Source organism: Pseudochaenichthys georgianus, chromosome 9 (genome assembly GCF_902827115.2).
Source record: "Pseudochaenichthys georgianus chromosome 9, fPseGeo1.2, whole genome shotgun sequence".
Lineage (NCBI taxonomy): Eukaryota > Metazoa > Chordata > Actinopteri > Perciformes > Channichthyidae > Pseudochaenichthys > Pseudochaenichthys georgianus.
The window spans coordinates 37,662,128-37,686,387 of NC_047511.1; the positions used below are offsets into that span (position 1 = coordinate 37,662,128).

Genomic DNA, 24,260 nt, shown 5'->3' on the forward strand with positions numbered 1-24,260 from the left:
GTTTGGTAAGAGGAAGTGTATGTGTGTGTGTGTGTGTGTGTGTGTGTGTGTGTGTGTGTTGATATCTTGGCCAGGGAGTGTATTGTGTGTGTGTGTGTGTGTGTGTGTGTGTGTGTGTGTGTGTGTGTGTGTGTGTGTGTGTGTGTGTGTGTGTGTGTGTGTGTGTGTGTGTGTGTGTGTGTGTGTGTGTGTGTGTCAGGGTGTCTGGGAAAGTGTATGTGTGTGTGTGTTGATATCTTGGTCAGGGAGTGTATTGTGTGTGTGTGTGTGTGTGTGTGTGTGTGTGTGTGTGTGTGTGTGTGTGTGTGTGTGTGTGTGTGTGTGTGTGTGTGTGTGTGTGTGTGTGTGTGTGTGTGTGTGTGTGTGTGTCAGGGTGTCTGAGAAAGTGTATGTAAGAAGGTTTATATATATAGGATTACTTTAAAACAGTCCCAAATAATACATGTTCACTTCAATACAGTTCAAGATAATACCTGTTTACTTTAATACAGTTTAGAACAATATCTGTTTGCTTTAAAGTTCAACTATCGAACCATGATGTTTAAGTTCTTCCTTACAATATAAATCCTTGGACATGCACATATTAAGACATTGTTTCCTCTCCGTTTCTATGTGGGAGTTCTCGGAGTTAGGGATTATATTAATTATTAAGTTTCAAACTATTTGAATGCCTTAGTTGTAAATTGTAACTATTGAGTAACAAGTGGAGGGCATGCATTTCCCATGGTTTTTCATGCATATTATATTGCTTAGTCAGACAAGTAAAAAACATACCCCTCATCTTATTATGTATGTGTTTACAAGCCTAGAGTGAAACAAGAGTGTTACATTTGCATCTTTCCATACATTTTGCATTCCATCCTTTTTTTAAATGTCTGTTATAACTGTTTACCCTTATTGTAAATCACTTTTTGCTGCATCTTTTGTATGGGTGGGATCAATGTGGGATAGAAAATAAAGTCTATAATAATAATAATGATTGTTGTATTAATAATATTGCTTTATTTTTTGAAATACTACTTACATGTGTGTCTCTAATACCTTGTCTTATAGCATTGTAAGCCTTATATGGAGCACTTTGAATAACCTTGGGTATACAAATGAACTTCATATAACTTTTGTTGTGTTGATACTATACAGTGCACAGTGCCATAAGGATGGCCGGGGCCTTGAAGGCAGCACTTCCTGCACAGACAGCCCTGCCTGCAGGATAGTTCCTCTCCTCCATCAGCTGGATGTATCGTTAGCTCCGCAGCTAGCAGCTCTCCAGGCCCAGCGGCCGGCCGGTGCTTCCTCATCTTCCAGCCATGGCGTTGGTTACTCTGCAGCGGTCCCCGACCCCCAGCGCCGCATCCACCGCCAGCACAGCGACCACCACCGCGGGGGAGGTGAGTCTGATCCCGGGTGAACAGAACCGTGGGGAGGCGGACTGGCGGAGGATGAGCGGGATGATGCCGGAGAAGGGGCCCGCTGATTGGGGCTAAATTAGCACCGTTAGGTATCATGATGCTAGGTCTGTGGCTAGCAAGCAAACGTCTTCGTTAATGATACTCAGAAGCTGCTGGCCACCATTTATGCCAATACGGCGGGTAGATGTTCTCATTGTTAAATGCAATAACATTACTTAAAAAAATATCCCTACACCTGTTAAATGTAGCGTTATTTTTTTTTTAAACTAGGCGAGTTTGTCAAGTGCCTTATGAATGATTTAAGCTAACGTTAGCTGGATTTGATGTCTGGTTGACATTGAAATAACCTATTTTCCTCAACATTAATATAGCTATATCCAACCGTCTGTATGGCACACCATTAGCAGAACTATACGTGGTCACTGCAGTCTCAATACTGCTAAATGTATGTCCATTTACTAATATTAAATCTCAGATTTGTCTGTAAAAGTATGGTGGCTTGATTCAACTGTATTCTCTTTAGCAGACAACACATCAGAGCCAGTCAGTCAACTACACACAGTTTTTGTCAATTTCTAATTGGCTGCCTCCAATAAGTATGGGGAAGTATGAGATTTCCAGTATGTAAAAAGCAAAAAGGGAAAAGATATCTAACTTTAAGCTTTTCATATACCTCTTTATAGCAGTAAATAGTCCCAGTTTGATCTATTAGTTTACTGGGCAGTCACAGCTAGAAAAAGTGATTGTCCTTGCCTCAACATAACCATTTAAAGATAACTTCCTCTGCTACTTTCATGTACAAGTATGTTCCTGGTCCTCACTGCCAGATGAGGGCGCTAACCACCAGCTTTACACAGGAAAGCTCGCCTTGTTCTGCTCTCCATGACCAAATCAGAGGAAACGGATATGATATTACTGGGTTTATTTACAACCATCAATAGATGAACACTTACATTTTCAAAGCATGTTCAAAACTGTGCAACATATTAAATGCCATACATAGTTATTATTAATTTTTAATTGGATGGCTCCTAATAAAATAGTTTCATTAGCTTTATTGATATGACTTGGTTTCGCCTCTGCGCCTCTGTGTTTTTTCTGGAGCGTTTGGTGTAGTCCAGCAGTGTGTGAGGTGTGACAGATAAGGCTGCTGCTGCAGCTATGATGTCATCGGCGGGGTGGGGGTGGGGGGGGCTGCTGGAGTACTACTGTGTGAAGCAGTTAAGGCATGACGTATCACCTAATAATGGAAAGTTAGTCATGCAGTGTAACATGCTCGTCTTGCAGAATGAATCTCTTCAAGCAAATTGTACTCATCTTCTGCATGCCGTAACATTTCTCTTCTTTTCCTGCAAAGTATATTTGACTCGGCTGTAGGCTTTTCCCAGACAGGGGCTGGTTTCTGTTTACTATTCCTAAAATGGCTGATTCTTGTTTTAGTCAAAGTCACTTAGGGATTTGAACTAACCATTATGTATTGTGTTATATATTGTTATACCTAATCTATGGGTATGCGTCTCTCAAACCTGTATCTGCTGTATTCGAGTGCCAAACCACCAGACAAAGCAAACCTCTTAACATGCTCAGCATCCTCCATAGTCACTCCCTCATCCTCCCTAAGTGTTGCCCTAAATCATACTAAAGGTGTGGTGTTTTCCTTTGTAAAAAAGGTGGGTTTGTGACGACCTAAAGAAATGCCTTTGGGTTTAAGTGCTGCATTGTGTGCAGGCTGGTCAGCTGAACTTGTCACGATCTTTACACTGCCATGCTTATCAGCCCCCATTATACCCTTGTCATGCAACTGCTTTTTATGTAATCTGTTGTACATCGTGCTTTCCTCTATGCTATTTTAGTAAAACCTTACGTTGAGGAGCTTTAAATCATGTCTGCATCCTCTGCCTCTTTCAAGCTCCACCTGATGGTGTGGATGTTATTAAACGCATGTAACACACTTGTATTTGTAGTGACTTCACTCGAGGTAGTATCTGCCACAAGAAGTATAACATACTTGAACTTGTTGTGTAGTGATTCAGTTGTGGGTTATCTTGTAAACTTTAATTATCAATGCATATGATTGCTGCCAAAATGTTGCAACAGCATTGGTGTGTTATTAATCCTTCCCCTTATCTGTATTGCAGGATTTTGGGAGTGAAGATGAACGGCGAATAAATCAGAGGTAAGTTTACTCCAAGTTGAGTTTTGCCTTTCTGCTGCATGGTACTTGGCAACGCAACCTTTATATACAGGTGCTGTTGACTGATTGACGAAATCTACTTTGAGTCATTTGGTGAAATCTGGAGTGGCGACAGACTGGCATCAACAAATCAGGGTGACTACGTGTCAGTGTAATGAAACACCTTTCTGTCTGTCTTGTTGGCATCTCCTCATCTTGCCAATTGTCTTCCAACTGTCAAACCCTGTTATTCGCAGTAGTGTGTTGTCAGACAAGTCTGCATTTTTTTATTTGAACGTTGCATTATGAGTTGAGTCACTTGGCATTTCAGTAGCTCTTTGTGTGGAGCGAATGTACTGCATTGAATTGATAGAAAGCCGATCATGATTTTGGAACTTATGTGTTATAATCATTTACTGGGTATACATGTAAACACTAAATGGTTTTGTGAACAGTTACTGTTTCTAAACTTTCTACCCTTTCAGTCAAAATAAGAAAAAATAATTATTTGTCTCAACAAAAGATGAAAAGTTGCACTCTGTCTTGTGGATTAAGACTTTAGGAATTTTGGTAAAACTGATGTTTTTACCAAAATGTTTGGTTTTCACCCTGCAAGTTATGACGGCTCTCCTTTCACTGGTGAAGACATTTTGTGAATAGAAAGAAATCATTGTGTTAAAGTTGTACCATCAATATGCAGTCAGGGCACGGCAGTCTTTAATCTGGCTGTCAATGAAATAGTTACAGGCCTACGATGGACTAGGGTCTGAAAAAAGCTTTTGCACAGTTTTCACTGAAGTTTCAATGTTTTTAAGATGTTTTCATGTAGAAAGAACTTACAATTTGACTTTGTTCTTTTACTAGCTGACTTCATGTAACACCAGCAATATACATGTTGTTTTGGGCAGTACTGTGATGTTCACTGTGTAGCTTTATGCTGACTAAAAGGTTTCCTTCTGGGTGTTATTTTGCAATTATCGTCCATAATGAAAATACTACCACTGAAATGCAACAACTCTTGAACTGAAAAGCATCCACAGGAATCCAAGTGCTGCTTGTGTATTTTTTATCAATAATCAAGAACATTGTAAAACAGAGTTTCTCTGCCAAGAATCGTGCAAATACACTTTAAATCTTGTGTTTATCAGAGATGTGTTAATAAATCTCTCGGCATAAGAAAGTCATACAAAATATGAAATGGACTGAAGATACCTCTGTTGAAAGAAAATAATGACCGATTACTCAAAAGTCTTATCATAATGTTTTAATTTGCTTTAGTGTGATTTTTCATATCCTTTGTCCTAAAAACTGGACTGAAATGTTTTCTTGAAAAAGCAGAAGACGTGTGATCCTAAAATAAGCAACATTCTAAGAGTTCCGTGTCTTTTCAGTTATGCAACAGCCTGTGCAATGTCCCGTATGTGAGAATGTCCTGTGCATGATGCAAGCCCTGTCTTGCCACAAGATTGCTTGGTAGGCCATGTAATGCAATAAATTACTTGTAAATTCCTGTTTTCTAATATTATGGCATATGAGTTGTCCTTTATTTGACAGACATATTTATCTTAATATCAGGGTGCAGTGATCTAGTAAACTAAATAGATAGCTTCATCTGTTGAAGGACAGCCATACGATTGCCAAGTGGGAGTATTGATGCTTGCTGTTCCCCAACTGACCTTGATGATGACAAGCCCAAAGGGGTTGATGGAGGCCAACATAAACATTGTGTTGGTGGCATTGCGCCAAGGTATGATTTAATCCTAACACCTTGCACAGCACAGTTGAGCAAGAAACTGAATATGGGTTTATGTGTGTTTGTGTTGAGATATGGGGTTCAGCACGGAGGCTAACACGGAAAATCTGCAGCTCCACAGAAATATATAATTAATTTAAACTCACCACAACACTTTCCCACTCAAATAGCACACTTGTCAAGACTTGCAGTGATAATATAGATGGAAAAAGTGCAGCGGTTGACTCCCTCAGATATGTAAACTATGTGTGGATCTTAGAAACATAGACTGGCAAACTGCAGCTGAATCTCTGGGTCTTTGTCGTAGGTTTCCTTAGTGACATGATGACGTCATGTGTTTCCAGCTGAAGCCCTACGTGACTCTACTGACATCTGAGGAGGTTTCTTCCTCCCTCTCCGTCAGTAGTGTTAGTGAGAGAATGGCAGCATTATGCAACGGGCAGCCTCAAGGGGAGGCCTTTTATCCTCACTGTGTGCAAAACACTCTGAGACCCAAACCAGCCTGCTTACTGCCTCTGTGGAGCCTTTTTACAGTCCGTGAATCTTTGTAATCCAGCGTACTACTCTCACATACCGATACCCATGATGACCTGCTGAGAGCAGTGACCCTGAGGGTATCTGGCCCTGTTTGGACTTCATCACGTTCATCTTGCTACTGCAGCAGAAACATGCTATACCTCATCATTAACATGCCAGTATTCCTACCTGCTGCTCGTATAAAGCTTGACCTCTCATACGGTGGAAGTTGCCTTCTCCTTGCACCTGACACACTGAGCTGTCCAAGTCTCCATCTGACGCATAGCTAAACCAATGCAAGCTTGTAGAGAAATACAGTGTCTGATAGTAATCAGTGTTTTAGGATTGGTCCTATAATGAATTAGTAAGCCTTTTCCACTTTCTGTTCCCGCTTCTTGAAGTTAAGTTTGGTTAGATTCCTGAAACAGGGTTTTTGTTTAACACAAGCTGAAATGATGTTAACGTTGTACAACATAAAACATCAGTAATTTCTCGACTCGTGAATTTTGATTGGTAGCTTTTTAAATCTGCATTTACATTTCAATAATCATCATTGGTGTTGCTTTGTAGAAGTTATCTTACTACCAACAAAACCTGTACGTTTTTTAACTTTAATTTGCCACAGATCTTATTCTCGGAGATAGTCTTAAACCCAATGGAAAAGCATTTGCTGTTTGTCGAGGAAACCAGGGCAATGTTAGTTTTTCTGGTTGGATTACAAACATGTCATCCTTACAGAGCTCTAATCAAGAATAAAAGTAGATCTATCTTGTTAACGTCTGTCAGCAAATCCTACCAGATTAGATTAGAGTCATACCACTTAAAGGTGGGGTAGGTAAATTTGAGAAACCGGCTCGAGATACACTTTTTGTTATATTCCATGGAATGCTCTTAACATCCCGATAGCAATGAATATCTTAAGTGCTTTGACAAAAAATCCATACAAAAATGTCATCTGTGGAAGCCGTAGTGCTGTAAAAAGCACGACTAATCCTCAATCCTCCGCTTGCATCTCCTGTGGGCGGCACTAAGTCTCGAGGATAGGACTCGAGGAGGGGAAATTAGAGTATTGAGAAACCTCTAAAGTGTCTGCGATTTCTCACCATCTGTCAATCTGAACGTTGATAGAGCAGGTGCTGCGAGATGAACGTTACTACTCAGAGAAGGAACTCTCGCGAGACTTCCGGTAGAGACTTCCTGTTAAGGTTAGATAATGTGCTTTAAATTGAGTGAACATATATATTCAAATATATATAAAAAGCGGTTACAATGTCACATTTTTGGAAAATAAGATGGAAAATCACAAAAAAAGTTAGATGAAAAAAAAAACATGACAACATTATAATAAAATATATCACACAAAACAAAGTTAATAACATTAAAATCAATAAATACTGAATCAGCACAGTCTTAAAAGATCAGGATGCAAATTAGTTTTAAGTGTGAGTCTAATATTAAAATGTAACAAACAGATGCAGGCTGAAACGGTAAATTGTTAGTTGCAATGCCAAAAACGTAGATACATTTTTACTAAATCTAGTGTTTGAGATGGGATGTTCATAAGCACATAGCGCAATTTATTAAAAATATGCTCAAGCCATAGTATAGTTAAAGGTGGGGTAGGTAATTCACTTCAGAAACACTTTTTGTTATATTGCATGGAATGCTCTTAACATCCCGATAGCAATGAATATCTGAAGTGCTTTGACAATAAATCCATAAAAAAAAGTCATCTGTAGAAGCCGTAATACTGTAAAAAGCACGACCAATCATCTGAGCCGGCCCGGCTAAAGTAACTGGATGGCCTACCTGCCTGTCAGCCTTCCATTCTGTGCACAAACTTATCTCGTGCCCTCATTGGTCATGTGCGCGTTCGTGTGTGTTGGAGGAGGGGCTCTGTAAGGAAGTGGCAGATTTTTTTCTGGCTGTGTATTTTCAAATTCTAGCGCACTCGAGCTGGTTTCTCCAAAATTACCTACCCCGTGTGTGTGTGTGTGTGTGTGTGTGTGTGTGTGTGTGTGTGTGTGTGTGTGTGTGTGTGTGTGTGTGTGTGTGTGTGTGTGTGTGTGTGTGTGTGTGTGTGTGTGTGTGTGTGTGTGTGTGTGTGTGTGTGTGTGTGTGTGTGTGTGTGTGTGTGTGTGTGTGTGTGTGTGTGTGTGTGTGTGTGTGTGTGTGTGTGTGTGTGTGTGTGTGTGTGTGTGTGTGTGTGTGTGTGTGTGTGTGTGTGTGTGTGTGTGTGCATACGGTATCAGCTTTAAAACCACAAACGGATGTATCTGCAGCTCAATGTCAACAACTCTCTAGCTGACATTGCATCAAATCAAATTTTATTTATATAGCACATTTATAAACGATGTTTGGTCGAGCCAAAGTGCTGTACATATAATAAAAATAGCCTACAGTAGAGACACTTTACAGCAAATACAACATGATTATATTTGTTTTCAGTTCTTTCCTTATGTATCAGAGAAATGTTCACTGTGGTTGCTGGTACATTAGACATAAAATATGTTTCCTGCTAATCTTTAATTATCTAAAACTTTGTATTTCTTATGCGCTACATCTGAGTGAGTGACAGCCGGCGCTCCACTTAACGGAGAGAGACAGGCTAATCCCTCTGTTCTAACCCTGGGTATAATGAGATTTCAGAGCAATGAAAGATGCCAGTTCTCACTGCCCTTTCCATGTGCTAAGCTCAGTGGAGGCACTACCTTGGATTCTGACCCCTGAGGTGCCATACCACCATGACCATTGTAAAGGTTTCAGCCAAAACATCCGTTTTTGTTTTTTTAAATTAGAAAGTAGCCCTTCTTTCCCCGTAAGACAGAGAAAGAAAACTACACTCTCAGTGGGCATTGGACAGACACATTTCTGGTTGGACAGCAACACAAGATGCTCGTTGTGGACCTGTTTGGCTAAAGAGGAAACCTGTTGTTCTCTTTGTACTGAGTGAGACCTGATAGATGAGGTAAGTCTCAGAGTCCATGCTGAAAAGGAGGAGAAATCCACCTCTTGAAATCTACTAGATTCATTATTCCCTGTAAGCTTTTTGCTCATAATCTTGTTGAAGGGCCAAAGCAATGATACGATTGACTTTGTGTCTCTTGAGGAAAGTGTTTGTCATAAACAAGACAGTGGAATTCCCGCTTGCTTTTTTTTTTTTTTACGGATGTGAATGTTTAACCTAGCGTAAAAGAGTAAGACAGACAGAACAGACTGAAGGCACGGTTGTGAGTGCCCGAGGCAGCGGGTGGAGGCTGCAGTGCATCCCTCCAGGCAGCAGTGACTCGCACTCAAACACACAGACGCTCAGATGAGGGAGGAGTAGGAAAGAGAGGGAGTGGCATTTGAACAGACGGCACTTCTTCACTGAGGAGCGCAAATGAGTGCAGCCTGTCAGTCGCTCTGTCACTGAAAAGCGGCGGGGAAAGACCCGAAGCCGCCTTTTGTCTTCTTATGGCCCTTCACTGTTTCTGGAGGCAGATGAAAAGGAGGTAGCTCCTGACGGGGAGGCCTTCGCTTGGTGTCGGTCAACAGGATGCATCTGAAGGTAGAACACGTGCATGAGGCCGTGATGAAGATGCTACCGTATTTTGTGGAGAACGCTGTGCTGACCCAGAGTGAGATAAACCGCATGTGAGTCAAACTTTCTCTCTTCTGAAATGGGTTTGAACTTGAGGAAATAAGGTCTGTCTATGATGAGATTTGAGATCCAACACTAGGTTTGGACCTACTGCTCGGTGGTTGTGCTTTTCAGATTAGAATTAGGTTTGAATAACTTGCTGTTTATATATTTTGTTGTTGTTGTTGTTTTTTTGTTTTTTTTCTCTTGTCTTTTTTTCTCTTCTTAATTCTCTGTCAAAGCGTCTTTGAGTTTCATGAAAAGTGCTATAAAAGTCCCATGTATTATTATTATTATTATTATTATTATTATTATTTTTATTATTGGTAATTATTGATCTACTGTAAATGTTTGAATGGTTGATGGGTCATTTTGCAACAGATGCTATGGTGTCATTTCAGGCTAGCAGATTATCTCCAAACATGCCCACCTGATATGAGATAGTGGACTTCAATCAAAATAAGTGTGCCTCCCATGATAGCTGAAATGCAGTGGTGCACACATGACTATTAGTGATATTTCAGGACTGTTGATTTGCATCGTAGTCTGGAAAAGAGGTATATGTGCTATATTGTTCTATTTTGGAATCATTGAGCTATCTGGCAAATCTTTTCTGTCATAGTCGTTGTTTGCTTTGATACCAGATGTATTTTTAGCCCTTGTGTTTGTGGAGAAGTTGACAGCATAGTGCTGCAGGTCAAGATCTGCGGCCGTTTAATTATGACGTCTGAACAAAGACTGTAAATCGATAGGACAGCTCTAAATGTACTCACGAAGAGTGCAAGTTTGATGTGTTTTTTCCCCTGGGAAGTTATTATCTACCCAAGGCTTATCTGAGGACTAAAGGTTAGTTTAGTTAAAATAGGAAAATAAGCAGCTGAGAGTTGTACACAGTGCTGAGCAGTGTGCTCTTGCCACTTTCCCCTCATATTATCCATCATTGCCTGACAGTGGACCCTCCTGACAGCCTCATGAATCTCAAACAGAGAACAGAGACTGACACAGAAATCCACCAAAGTGAGACAAAAGCTCGTTGAGAAGTGTCCGCCCCCGTGCTTTGTCAATGTGGAACTTTTCCCTGTGCTCCGGGGGCGAGGGAATTTATTCTGAGGTGCACAAAACGAAATCCATTGTTCCCACAAAATCATCCGTTTGTCCCTGGCCTGTTCCTCTGTACGTAGGTTTTGAAAGTCGGATCAGAGAGAGCAGAAGGAGGGAACAGTTTCAAAGCTGAATACAAAATGTGATGAAAGACTTTCATGGATACCTGTTTAAACGGCCAACGTTTGAGTAACATGGGTTGATCGTAGGAAAGTCACAAATATTTCTAGTAGTGACAACTGTGGATGCAGGTTATGACTTTTTTCCTGACTTAAGGTATCATCAGTTCAAAGCAATATGAAGCCGTTATTAGTATTGCTCTTTAAAGCTGACATTAGCTAGTACCTACTTAAAGATGCCCTGGTTTGCCAGACTGCACACACAGAATATGTGTAATAGGTGCAGGTGCTCCACCCTTTTATTATGAATGTGTGCACATTGTTATTCAGTCAAATGGAATGATTGAATTCAGCCCAAAGGAAAATCCTCGCTTGTTTTTTATTGCTTTTCTCAACTTATGCCACCTGTTGACCGCTCCAAAGGCTAACCTGTAAAACTAAGGGATTTTACAGGCAGGTGTGAACTGGTAATTGCTGCTTTTCGGCAATTGTGAGACTAATTATCACAAACAACTGCAGTTAAGGCAATTATTTTAGTCTGCGTTGCATTACAGCAAGCCAGCAGAGAACTGACAAGTCAAATCTGAGCGCAGCAGAAAAAAGACAGATAAGCATTCAGGATCAAAGCTTGATTCACGGCCGCTGCAGACCTGAGGTCCGCCTCTGTAACGTTGCAGCTGGGCTTTTCCACTCAGCTGCTGAGGTAATTCACCGACTCATCTCTCTGGCTAAGACGACTGAACTGTTGAATCTGAATGTTGAATGTGCCTTGTGTCCCATTTCTCAGCCTCACAGTCCAACCAACCGGCTCAGGTGTTTTGCTGAGTTGCTCTGCGGCGTGGTGTCTGATGTACAGCGTCTGTGTATCAGTGCTTGTAACTGCTCTTTCCCATTTGCTTTGCAGCCTGAGTGAGAGCTACTTTATGGTGAAGGGCGCTGCTCTCTTTCTGCAGCAGGGGAGCAGTAATGAGGGACAGAAAGCACATCCTCACCACAAACATGCAGGTAAGAAACCCAAAAGCACAACCTGTTATCCACATCTTTTTCCCAAGAGCCCCCCCAAATGACTCCTGTTGGATGTTGCGCCCCCCCACACACACACACAAGGGGGGCAACTACTGTCACAAACTGGATGAATGTGAAGTATTGTGTTAAAGGAGGATGAAAGCGTAATTAAGGAGCACTATTGGAGTGACTTTGATGGTTATTGGACTCAGGATTAATTCATTGTATGAAGAAATTAAAGGACGGCGCGGAAGTGGAAACAATTCTCAAAGGGATTAAACTGTTTAAAACACATGCTCAAAGTAAGCTGTATTTTGCCGATGTGGATTCAAAAGTCGTAAATAATCTACAAAATGCAGGAGACCGATCTGATCGGAGCAACGATGACAAATAATCCAACTGAAACCGGCATGGACAATGACATTACATTACATTGCATTTAGCTGACGCTTTTATCCAAAGCGACTTACAATAAGTGCATTCGACCAGGAAGACACAACCTTGAAGAAAACAGAATCATAAAGTACATCAGGTTTCATAGAGCCAAACATTTCAAGTGCTACTCAACTGGCTATAGATAAGCCAGTCCTTTATTAGTATATAAGTGCTCTGTTAGCAGTTCTTTGTTAGTAATTCTATCGCTCGAGGTGGAGTCGAAAGAGATGAGTTTTCAGTCATCTCTTTCGACTCCACCTCGAGCGATAGAATTACTAACAAAGAACTATGTTTTAAAAAATGCGCTTATCCAGAAAAGCCCGGTTTGGACACTTTACGGGCAGAAGAAACATTTCTATTAAAGAAAGAATTATACATTTCTGTCTTTTTATGCCTTTAATAGCTAACTTCAATTTGTATTCAAATTAATTAATCAATTATTTTGTATATTTTATTGTAATGTAGAGACAAGGCTTTTAGTGACAATCATGTATTGCTTTACAATTATATGCATATATTTTAAAGTCTAAATATGATATTTGGCCTCAAATCATCTGAGGCCTGGCGCCCCCCCTGCGATCTTTGGCGCCCCCCCAAAGCGGGCGCGCCCCCCGGGTTGGGAACCACTGTTCTAGACGTATAGCTTGAGAAGATTAAAGTTTAAATCCAGCTCATGCTAGCACCGTGAGCAAAACCTCTGTTGACGATTAGAAGAGGCCCTGATTGTTTGCATTACCTTGTGTGTCCTCACTCACTGACCAAACCTTCCTGAGTAAAGGGTAAATCGGGTGAATGTGCAACACTTTGCTCTGCACCCTTTATGCCTTTCATTTTGTTTAAAGCACATTGAGTTTGAGCTGACCCCGCCTCAAATCCTGTCTCCAGCTTCTTATGTAATTACAAACTGACAAAACACGATTTTTGGTTTCAGATGATTATATGAAAATGAAAACATAGCTATGTATATTATATTCAGTTTCTTTCAATAAGCCCCCCTCAATCCAACACACTGGGTCAAAGTCTGTTATGGCAGTGCTGGCCTTCTTTATCCACTCTACCAAACCCTTATTTTAGCCGGTTTTCAAAAACATTTGCCCGGGGAAATGGATTTATCATCGCCCAGCAACTGTGGGCCTGAGGAAAAAAGTAGGCAGTTGGTTAACTTTTGCCAAGTGCTTGATAAAGGTGTTCCTGCTCTGTAAACTGGTATCCTAACATCAGTCATTTAAACAGGAATCCGGTATCTTCACCCGCCAGTTTTGAGGAAATAAACATGACACGCCAGAGCTTATATACGTTTAGATATGATACACTTACCTGAGGTTCTCTGAAGCCACACTAATGTGTTCATCACTTGTTATGAAGAGGAAATTGACTATTTAGGTGTGTCCTAATTGATGTTTTCTTTGACATATAATTGAGCTATTCCCCTTTGGGAGAATCAGTGTAATCCACTCATACAGGATAATATGTTTTAGGAAATGGATGTAGTTTATGATGTAGCGGGAAGTGAGTTGAACTGGTTTGAACCTCTCGCCTCAACATGGACACTTGATAGCGAATTGTCTGCAGATATATTTATGTTTCTGTGTCGTGCTGTTGAATGTTGCAGCTATTATCATTCAGAGCAGATGCCCTCTTGGCTGCCACAGAGCCAGGATGAAAAACTAAGACCACAATATCACTTGACTTTTTGAAATTGAATCCGCTCGAATCCATCAAAACGATCATAACACAATGACATGTTTTTAACCAGGTGTTTTTGGTAGCAGATATTGAAAATGAAGCTATAGCTTTAACAGCATTCATCAAATATTGGCAAAATAGTTTTTAACATATTCCAAAAAGCTTTTCTTATCCTGACAATAGGTGTTTTGCCTAGCATTGCATTTTTTATGTAATATATAAAGAACAACTTGTGACAGTTTCAACATGCATGTGCTCCAGTTAAAGGAATGGTATGCTCATGACACTCATTTTTAAATAATTATCATCCGATAAAACAGACCAGTCTCTGCCAGTCTTTCTTTTTTTTTTTTTTATCCGATGACATTATCAGTGATTTTAAACTGATTATATACAGAAATAACATCAACACTGTGGGCGCCGCCATTTTCCGGACGTGACGTAATCCATGCGTTTGGTTTTCGAGGACACGTTGATCTCCATGTTATTTACTGTAGTTTCTCTATTCAAATATGCCTCACTGTATCGCGAAATATTGCCACAATTCTGATAGGAACAATCCACGGAATGCTTAGTTCCATCTGTTGCCAAAAGGTAAGCGTAAGAAGTACATTCAGAGGCAGTGGCTAGCGAAATGTGGCCGGTGTTCCGGTTTAACTGGTTCCCCGATCAACTGGTTGACAGATGTGGAGGCGTGGCCTTCGACTGAAATACACATTTCGATCGCTTCTTCTGTTGTTTACATAAATCTTTTGGTATATTTGGCTGGATAGGAACACTTTGATGCACATTCAGTACCAGTGTGTGAGGTTGTGGTTACGATGGCGATATCCGGACGCGAACAGCGAGGACTACAAAAAGAAAAACGAGTTGACATGGGCATGTCTGTTCAAAACATTGCAAGCTCCAATAAATCATTTAAACCAGCTATTGTTGGCAGACTTATTACTGAATATCGTTCTTAATGTGATACCAAGTCCATCTGAGACCTGTGTACACCTTCAGACAGCCTCCAAGTGAAGCACACGTTGTTTACTCACAGTTTGAAAGCAGCGTGGAGAAGTCTTCAGCTGTGTTAAACTGTGATCCGCTCGAATAAATCCTTAAAACCAGCTATTGTTGCCCGAATTATCACTGAATATCGTTCCTAATGTGATACCAAGTCCATCTGAGACATGTGTACACCTTCAGACAGCCTCCCAGTGAAGCGGACGTTGTTTACTCAGAGTTTGAAAGCAGCGTGGAGAAGTTTTCAGCTGTGTTAAGCTGTGATCCTCTCAGGTAAACTGTGATTCGCCCAGGGAAAATGGGATCCGCCCAGATTAAACTGTGTTACATCTTCTGTGGCTATCTACCAGCGATCATGTTTAATATGAAAGACACACACATACATCCCTTATAAAAACGGAATTCTGAAGCACTCATCCAAGGCAAGGCAAGGCAAGGCAAGGCAAGTTAAGTTTATTTATAGAGCACTTTTCAACGCAAGGCAATTCAAAGTGCTTTACAAAAAATAAAAAAAATACATGGATAAAAGTTACAGTGCAGTCTAAAATATAAATAGTTCAATTAAACATTACAAGAAAAAGTACATGGATAAAAGTTACAGTGCAGTTTAAGATATGAATAGTTCAATTAAAAGCAGCGACAAAAAGAAAAGTCTTCAGCCTGGATTTAAAAGTAGTCAGAGTTGCAGCGGACCTGCAGGTTTCTGGGAGTTCGTTCCAGATGTTTGGAGCATAATAACTGAACGCTGCTTCTCCGTTTAGTTCTGACTCTGGGGACAGAAAGCTGACCAGTCCCTGAAGACCTGAGAGATCTGGATGGTTCATAGTTTAGCAGGAGGTCAGTAATGTATTTTGGGCCTAAACCATTCAGTGCTTTATAAACCAGCAGCAGTATTTTGAAATATATTCTTTGACACACAGGAAGCCAGTGTAAAGACTTCAGAACAGGAGTGATGTGATCCACTTTCTTAGTGTCAGTGAGGACTCGAGCAGCGGCGTTCTGAATCAGCTGCAGCTTTCTAATAGATTTTTTAGTGAGACCTGTGAAGACACCATTGCAGTAGTCCAGTCTACTGAAGATAAAGGCATGGACAAGTTTTTCCAAATCCTGCTGTGACATTAGTTCTTTAATCCTAGATATGTTCTTTAGGTGATAGTAGGCTGATTTAGTAACTGTTTTAATGTGACTGTTGAAACTCAGGTCAGAGTCCATGACTACACCTAGATTTCTGGCTTTATCTGTTGGTTTGAACATTGCACACTGAAGCTCAGCGCTAACTTTTAAACGTTCTGCCTTGGCTCCAAAAACCATTACCTCAGTTTTATCTTTGTTTAATTGGAGAAAGTTCTGACACATCCAGTCATTGATTTGCTCAATGCACTTACTCAGTGTTTGAATTGGAGCATAGTCTCCTGGTGAAATTGTTACGTAAATGTGTGTGTCATCTGCATAGCTATGGCAACTTATTTTGTTGTTCTTCATTATCTGAGCCAGTGGTAGCATGTAGATGTTAAAGAGAAGAGGCCCCAAGATGGAGCCTTGAGGAACCCCACATGTCATATTTGTCAACTCAGATGTGTATTTACCGATAGAAACAAAGTTGTTTCTGTCCTTTAAGTAGGATTTAAACCAATTTAGAACTGTTTCCGAAAGTCCCACCCAGTTTTCCAGTCGGTCCAGTAATATGTTGTGGTCAACAGTGTCAAACGCAGCACTGAGATCTAATAATACTAACACTGAAGTTCTGCCACTGTCTGTGTTTAAGTGGATGTCGTTAAAGACCTTTACAAGAGCAGTCTCAGTGCTGTGGTTTGGACGAAAGCCTGACTGGAACACATCGAAACAGTTATTTAAATGCAAGAAATTACTCAACTGTTGAAAAACAACTTTTTCAATGATCTTACCTAGAAATGGCAGGTTTGATATGGGCCTGTAATTGTTCATTACTGAAGCATCTAGATTATTCTTTTTTAAGAGCGGTTTAATGACTGCAGTTTTCAGGGCCTGTGGAAAAATACCTGAGTGAAGAGATTTGTTTACTATATGAAGTAGTTCTGAGGCCATGCAAGGCAAAACATCTTTGAAAAATCCTGTTGGAATAATATCAAGGCAGCAGGAGGAGGATTTCAGAAGTTGTATAATGTCCTCCAGGTTTTTATCATTAATCTGATGGAATTGTGTCATGATGTCTGAATTGATGTTAAGTGGACACAGAGACAACACATTTGCTGTTCCTGATGCAGAGGCACTGACTGCTTGTCTGATTTTCTGAATTTTGTCAGTGAAAAAGGAGGCAAAATCATTGCACGCCCTGGTGGATAGAAATTCAGAGGCTACTGACACTGGGGGGTTAGTTAGTCTGTCGACGGTAGCAAACAAGGCACGTGCGTTGTTTTTGTTTTTGGTAATGATGTCAGAGAAGAATGATTGTCGTGCGTTTTTCAATTCCAAATTATAAAGGCCAAGTCTCTCTTTATAAATTTCAAAGTGAACCTGGAGATTAGTTTTTCGCCACCTGCGTTCAGCTTTTCGACATTCTCTTTTTTCTGTTTTAACGGTCATGGCCTTTCTCCATGGAGATATTTTCTTCCCAGTCACTTCCTTTACCTTAATTGGAGCAATGGCATCTATAACATTTTTAATTTTTGAATTAAAATGATCTACTAGCTCATTTACTGAGGTGTTAGCAGGGGCAAGTGTGGAAGAAAAATTCTGAGTAAACATTTCCCTAGTATTTTCAGTTAAACATCGCTTTGTGGTTACCTCTTTTTGAACACTTGTGTGAACAGAAATAGAGCTCTCAAAGAAAACACAGGAATGGTCAGACAGTGCAACATCAGTCACCACAACCTTAGAGATATTCAGACCCTTTGAGATAATTAAGTCCAGAGTGTGCCCCTTATTGTGCGTGGGCTCCGTCAGATGCTGAGTCAGTCCATAGCTATCAAGAACACAAAACAGTTCTTTAGCCCCTCTGTCCTGGGGGTTGTCAACATGGATGTTAAAATCACCAACAATGACTAGACGGTCAAAGTCAATACACACTATAGACAGCAGTTCAGTAAGGTCATCAAAAAAGCTTGCACAGTATTTGGGTGGCCTATAGATATTTAGGAACAGAGCTCGAGAGGAGCATTTCAGCTGAAGGGCCACATATTCAAAAGAAGCAAAGTTCCCATAAGATGTCTTCCTGCATTGAAGGGAATCATTGAACAGAATAGCAACTCCACCCCCTTTCTTATGCATTCTTTCCTGACTCATAAAACTAAAGTTGGGAGGGGTTGATTCGATAAGAACAGCTGCACTGTTATTTTGTTCAATCCAAAAAAAACATAAAATCAAGATTGTGCTCAGTGATAAAATCATTGATTAAAAATGTTTTGCCAAAGACCTGACATTTAATAAAGCTAGTTTAAGTTCGTTAGCCAGTTGAGCAGCACTTGAAACGATTGGCTCTTTGAAACCTGATGTTCTTATATGATTCTGTTTTCCTCAAGGTTGTGTCTTCCTGGTCGAATGTACTTATTGTAAGTCGCTTTGGATAAAAGCGTCAGCTAAATGCAATGTAATGTAATGTTAAACACACTATCAGTCATGTTTTTTGTAACAAGCTGTGGCTGACATGGAATCACTGCTAAATTAGATAAACTCACACAAACGTTTGAGCGCTTCCTGTATGTAAGATCATTCACCGCTCTTAATCTATTACCTATCAACACAGATATCGGCAAAGCTACTGGCAGGCAGGGCCCGGGCATGTCCTGGAAAGAGTTGAGAGTGCCATACGCCCTTGAGCCTGGACCCAGCAGATATCAGTTTGCAGATTGTTTTGGTTTGGATGATTGTGGTAGGCATGGTGATGAAGACGGGGGAGATGGTGCGCGTCTCTGCTTTGGTGATTTTGGTGGGCGTCGTTGAGGAGCGGGGGTAAAGGACATGCTGCCAGCCCTGCGTATCGCCTTAGTCTGGTCTTTGAAATCCAGGAAGGAATCGGTGCCAGCCCTCTGTATCTCCTTCGAAAGGGTGAACGGAGTATCCTCAAAGGCGTTGACAGGGGGGGGGGTGACGGGCGGTGGGGACTCCTCCGTGTGTTTCATAGGTCTCCCATAATCAGAACATTCCTCAGGCGGGTGCAGTGATACTTCTTCAGGGTTTTCTGCGCGATGTGTTGTGTCTATCTCCTGTTTTGATTCCTCTTGCCGCTTGTCCTTGGCAGAGGGAACAGATTGATGACGCAGGCAGTTGAATATGTTAGAGATAAACAATTTCACTCCTGACTTGTTCAGGCAAATTCCATCTGCCTTAAAAAGATGTCTGCGGTTCCAGAAAAAGTTAAAGTTGTCAATAAAATGCACAGAATGGTCAGTACAGACAGTTGAAAGCCAGGTGTTCAGTGCAAACAATCTGCTGAATCTCTCCACTCCTCTTCTGACTGGCGGTAGAGGGCCATTGATGAACACCTCTGCATTTAGAGAGCTGGCAGTTTCCAACAGACATTTAAAGTCTTTTTTCAGCACTTCTGACTCTTGTTTCACAACATCATTTGTTCCAATATGTAGTACCACATTCTTCACAGTCGGATGTTCAGTCCCAATATGCAGGATCTTCTCAGCCAAGTCAGAGACTGTATCCTTGGGAAAACAGAGTACTTTGGTGTTGTTCTTACTACACAGACCTTTTACATCTCTTACAGCAGAGTCACCCACAATCAGAGTTTCAGGCCCAGTCGTTAGCTTTCCCTCTAGCCTTTTACTTTTGGAGTAGCTATTGGTCCTTACCCTGCTGTGTGAAGAGGACGGGTTATCCAGGTCATCAGAAAGAGATCTCCGGCTTTCGGTCAGCGGAGCGTATCTGTTCTGGATTGGCACACTTGGTGGTTTAGGAGGATTTTTTGTAATTCTCCCTTTAGCAGCTGTCCATTGCTGTTTAGGGGTTGAAGAGGCGCTCCTCTTGGGTGATAACAATGCAGGCCAGCCGGTCGCATCACATATTTCAGAGTGTTGGGCTCTGCCCGTTATCCTTCCTCCCAAATCCCATGAAAATGATTTACTCTTAGGCTTTGCACCCAGAGAGTTCCAGGGAGGACCACCACTTGTAGGTTTATGACCCGGTACACAGCCCTCCTGTTCCTTGGAATCCTTGTAGCTGCTAACTAGCTGTGAGTTAGCATACCCTTTTCCATTATTTTGCAACACTGGTAAAGTGGTGTCATTCCCACGACATAGTCCATTCACTTCCACGTTAACTTCCAGCCGTTGCATTTTCATTTCCAGCACGGCCATCTTCTGTAGAAGTTTGTGGAAGTCATCTGTAGAGAACGGAGGCATTTTTCTACCAACTAGCTTAAGCTAAATAGCATGCAGTAGCCTACCAGGCTTTAGCTGTTGCTAGGCCACGCTACTGTAAGACTGGGGTCGCTGTAAAAATGTTGAAATATGGCTGAAAACCTCCGTCTATTTACGAAGATGAACTGTCCCAGTGATAGGTTAATGTCCAGGAGCCGCTGCTCGAAGTTTTCAGAGAATAAGAATAGGAAAATCAGCATAAAAAGTAAGCAGAGGCAGGAGCAAGCAGAAAAGCGTCTGCACTGTAAGAAAGATAAGCAGGAAGACCAAATGTGACTGTTAACTCGTTTTGCAAAGATAGCAGCAGAAATGTCATTGCTGCATGTGCAGGGATATTTAGACTTTAAAATGCTGATGGGTCATTAATCTTGGTCTCGGCAAACAATATTAGGAATCTTCTATTCAAACTACATAATATTCAGTGTCCATCGACATGAAAATAACAAAAAAGTTCATGCTGGACTCAAACCCGAGTCCCAACAGCGAAAGTCACTCCAGCCCTGAACCGAAAGATTCACAGGCTCATGTATGCAGCGAACATTTCAAATTTCCGGACGACTACTCTGAGAGTATGATAAAACATAACATGGGATTTATGGAACAACCATTACTTAATGGAGATGCAGTACCATCGGTCTTTCTGGTGTCATCACCGACCAGGACACCAGTTCGGCCAGTTGAGAAATCGCCCTCTGCAAGTGTGAAGCGACGGAGGAGCAGAAGTAGTGCTCGGAGTAAGAATAAGGTATGTTATAGCGCATTTCCATTGCAGCGGCTAGTCCCGTTTTAACGTCCTTTAGCGTCCAGGCCAGGACAGTTTTTGGTGGCCTTTCCATATAGCGTAGTACCGACTAGTGTGTATTTTCCCCCAGTTTTTTCCGGCCCCTTAAAATCGTGATTCTATGGCCAGGGACAACGAAGCTGAGTATGCTAAACTAGAGAGGGAATCGCTAGCAAGGGTGGTACTACATGCATACATATAGTATCTTATATCATCTTCCTATTATACACACATGCATTTCCAAACATCTGGACTACCTATGTTGCAAATGTATTATCTCTTCAATTTACACACGACATCTATTGCACATCTGTCCGTCCTGGGAGAGGGATCCCTCCTCTGTTGCTCTCCCTGAGGTTTCTCCTATGTTCCCTTTAAACTGTGGGTTTTCTTCGGAAGTTTTTCCTTGTACGATGTGAGGGTCTACGGACAGAGGGTGTCGTATTGTCATACTGATAAAACATCAAAACTTCTTCCTCTGCTGACGAGTCCGAACTCAAATATTCAGCCATGTTTCCGTGTGTTGACAAAGTGAACGCATGGATGACGTCACGACCATCACGTGACTACTGAAAATGGCAAAAATGGCGGCGGCCAGACGGAATATAAAGGTTTTGATAAAAAAGAGCTATAAAATCATTATTTACCGGGGAATATCGCCGATTTCTTCAGGGTATGGTTTAAACATAATGTTTCACTAAATACTGAAGTTTTGATTAATTATCTAATGAGTGGACCATTCCTTTAAAGATGCATTTTAATCAGTTTGCCAAACATCTGTTTTTGTGTGTGTAACCTAAAGTCAGGCATTGTTAAGTTATATCAAAGCAATCGTCCTTAGGCTGATTTTATCATAAACATAAAGAACTTTGAAACACTTTCAATCCTTAATGCAAAAACAGATGCATTATGTTAAGACATGGACCCAGAAAGAAGAGAAAATGACGAAAGACATTCTGGAGAAATATTAAACACGTTTAAACTTTGATTTTACTGAGAATACATGCAGCGGTATTGTGAGTCATGACCTGCTGCTGCGGGCACTTTCTGTTTCATGTCAGCAGCTGTTATAAAAACAGTCAGGGTGACGTGATCCGTCTACCTGTTGACATATTTCAACATAGTTGGATCTCCATCAGCTGATATTCTGCATTGTTCTGGGTCCACATCCACGCCCTGTTTTATTATCAATCGTCACTTCTAAAATGCCTCAACAAATGCCCGCTGATATAAAAACATGTTTTAAGTAATGTCTCCAGGAAAATGGTTTTATTGTTAAACACAAGAGTGCATTGTAACACTTATCTGCACTTCACTACAGCAATGCTTTTAATTATACAAGTTTATTGTCGCCCCAGCATGTATTATGTTTTCATTAATATCAGTGTTGTAAAGAGGAAATATAGTAAATGTGTCTTTCAAGTGAAAAAGTGTCAGTTTGTACGTTTGTGATCGTCATGGAACATGTATTTCTTTATTATCTTCCTCAACAGGCGACTTACCTCAACACTTACAGGTGATGATAAACATCCTTCGCTCGGAGGACCGAATCAAACTGGTGAGAGACAACATAAGTATATGCATACATCAAAACACACACACACACACACACACACACACACACACACACACACACACACACACACACACACACACACACACACACACACACACACACACACACACACACACACACACACACACACACACACACACACACACACACACACAGGCCTATGACTAATAACCTGGCACTACAAACCCTCCAGTATGCATTTTATTGTGTGCTCATTTGTTCACTGTAATTATTAGCTCATGAGAGCAGGTTTGAACGCACTCAGGAGAGCATTACCAAATGTTTCCATGGTGTGTGTGTGTGTGTGTGTGTGTGTAAAGCTCAGTTATTACATGGTATGTTCACCAGCTCTGTTCTTTCTTACATCCTGGGGACTCGGTTCCCTTATAACTTCAAAAAAATTGTTGACACTTTGTTAGGCACAGATTTAGCAGAGTCGGTGCTTTAAAGGTTTTCGCTTCTCTACGGTATTTGCAGTTTTTTACAATCAGATTTTCAAACTCTTATGTTGACTGGGAATGAAAAGCACACACTTGCCTCACCTTGCATTATTTAAATTAAGTATTGTTCAACCCACCAAGTGAAGTGTGATACTGAATGACTGGTGTTTTATTCAACACAATGAATGCATGTTTATACCTAAAGTAATTACCTTTCAGAAACACTCTTTTCAAGATTCAATGCTTTTATTGTCATTTGCACATAGCTACAGTTTAGTTATGAAAATGAAAATCTTAGGTCACAGGCTCCTCCCACAGTGCAACACAATCAACCGGATAAAATAGTGCAGAATAGTCTATATACAAGTAATTGGAATATTGATATAAGTTGCAAACAGATGAATGTTATGGATCCATCCATCCATCCATCTTCTCCCGCTTATCCGTGGTCGGGTCGCGGGGGTAGCAGTTCCAGCAGAGAGCCCCAAACTTTCTTTTCCCTGGCGACATCAACCAGCTCTGACTGGGGGATCCCAAGGCGCTCCCAGGCCAGCGAAGAGATATAATCCCTCCACCTGGTCCTAGGTCTACCCCTTGGTCTCTTCCCAGCTGGACGTGCCTGGAACACCTCCCTAGGGAGGCGCCCAGGTGGCATCCTAACTAGGTGCCGAACCACCTCAACTGGCTTCTTTCGACGCGAAGGAGGAGCGGCTCAACTCCGAGTCCCTCCCTGATGACCGAACTTCTCACCTTATCTCTAAGGGAGACACCAGCCAGCCGGCGGAGGAAACCCATCTCGGCCGCTTGTATCCGCGATCTCGTTCTTTCGGTCATGACCCATCCTTCATGACCATAGGTGAGGGTAGGAACGAAAATGGCCCGGTAGACAGAGAGCTTTGCCTTCTGACTCAGCTCCCTTTTCGTCACAACGGTGCGGTAAAGCGACTGCAGTACCGCTCCCGCTGCTCCGATTCTCCGGCCCATCTCACGCTCCATTGATCCCTCACTCGAGAACAAGACCCCGAGATACTTGAACTCCTTCACTTGGGGTAAGGACTCATTCCCTACTTGGAGTGGACAGTCCATCGGTTTCCTGCTGAGAACCATGGCCTCAGATTTGGAGGTGCTGATCCTCATCCCAGCCGCTTCACACTCGGTTGCGAATCGATCCAGTGAGTGCTGAAGGTCGCAGACCGATGAAGCCATCAGAACCACATCATCTGCAAAAAGCAGTGGTGCAATCCTTAGTCCCCAATCCATGTTATGGATGTTCTTTCAAAAGTTCAGGTGT

At 41.4% G+C, this 24,260-nt stretch overlaps 1 protein-coding gene across 1 annotated transcript in view; it reads left to right on the plus strand.

The window, feature by feature from the left end:
- Positions 1 to 1,205: 1,205 nt before the first annotated feature.
- The window catches only part of ssh1a (slingshot protein phosphatase 1a), a 33,106-nt gene continuing 10,051 nt past the window's right edge, over positions 1,206 to 24,260 (plus strand). Inside the window, 4 exon segments of the mRNA XM_034091645.2 lie at positions 1,206 to 1,388; positions 3,548 to 3,585; positions 11,598 to 11,698; positions 22,447 to 22,511. Of these exon segments, the coding sequence (XP_033947536.1) occupies positions 1,308 to 1,388; positions 3,548 to 3,585; positions 11,598 to 11,698; positions 22,447 to 22,511 (285 nt within the window). The 5' untranslated portion in view covers positions 1,206 to 1,307.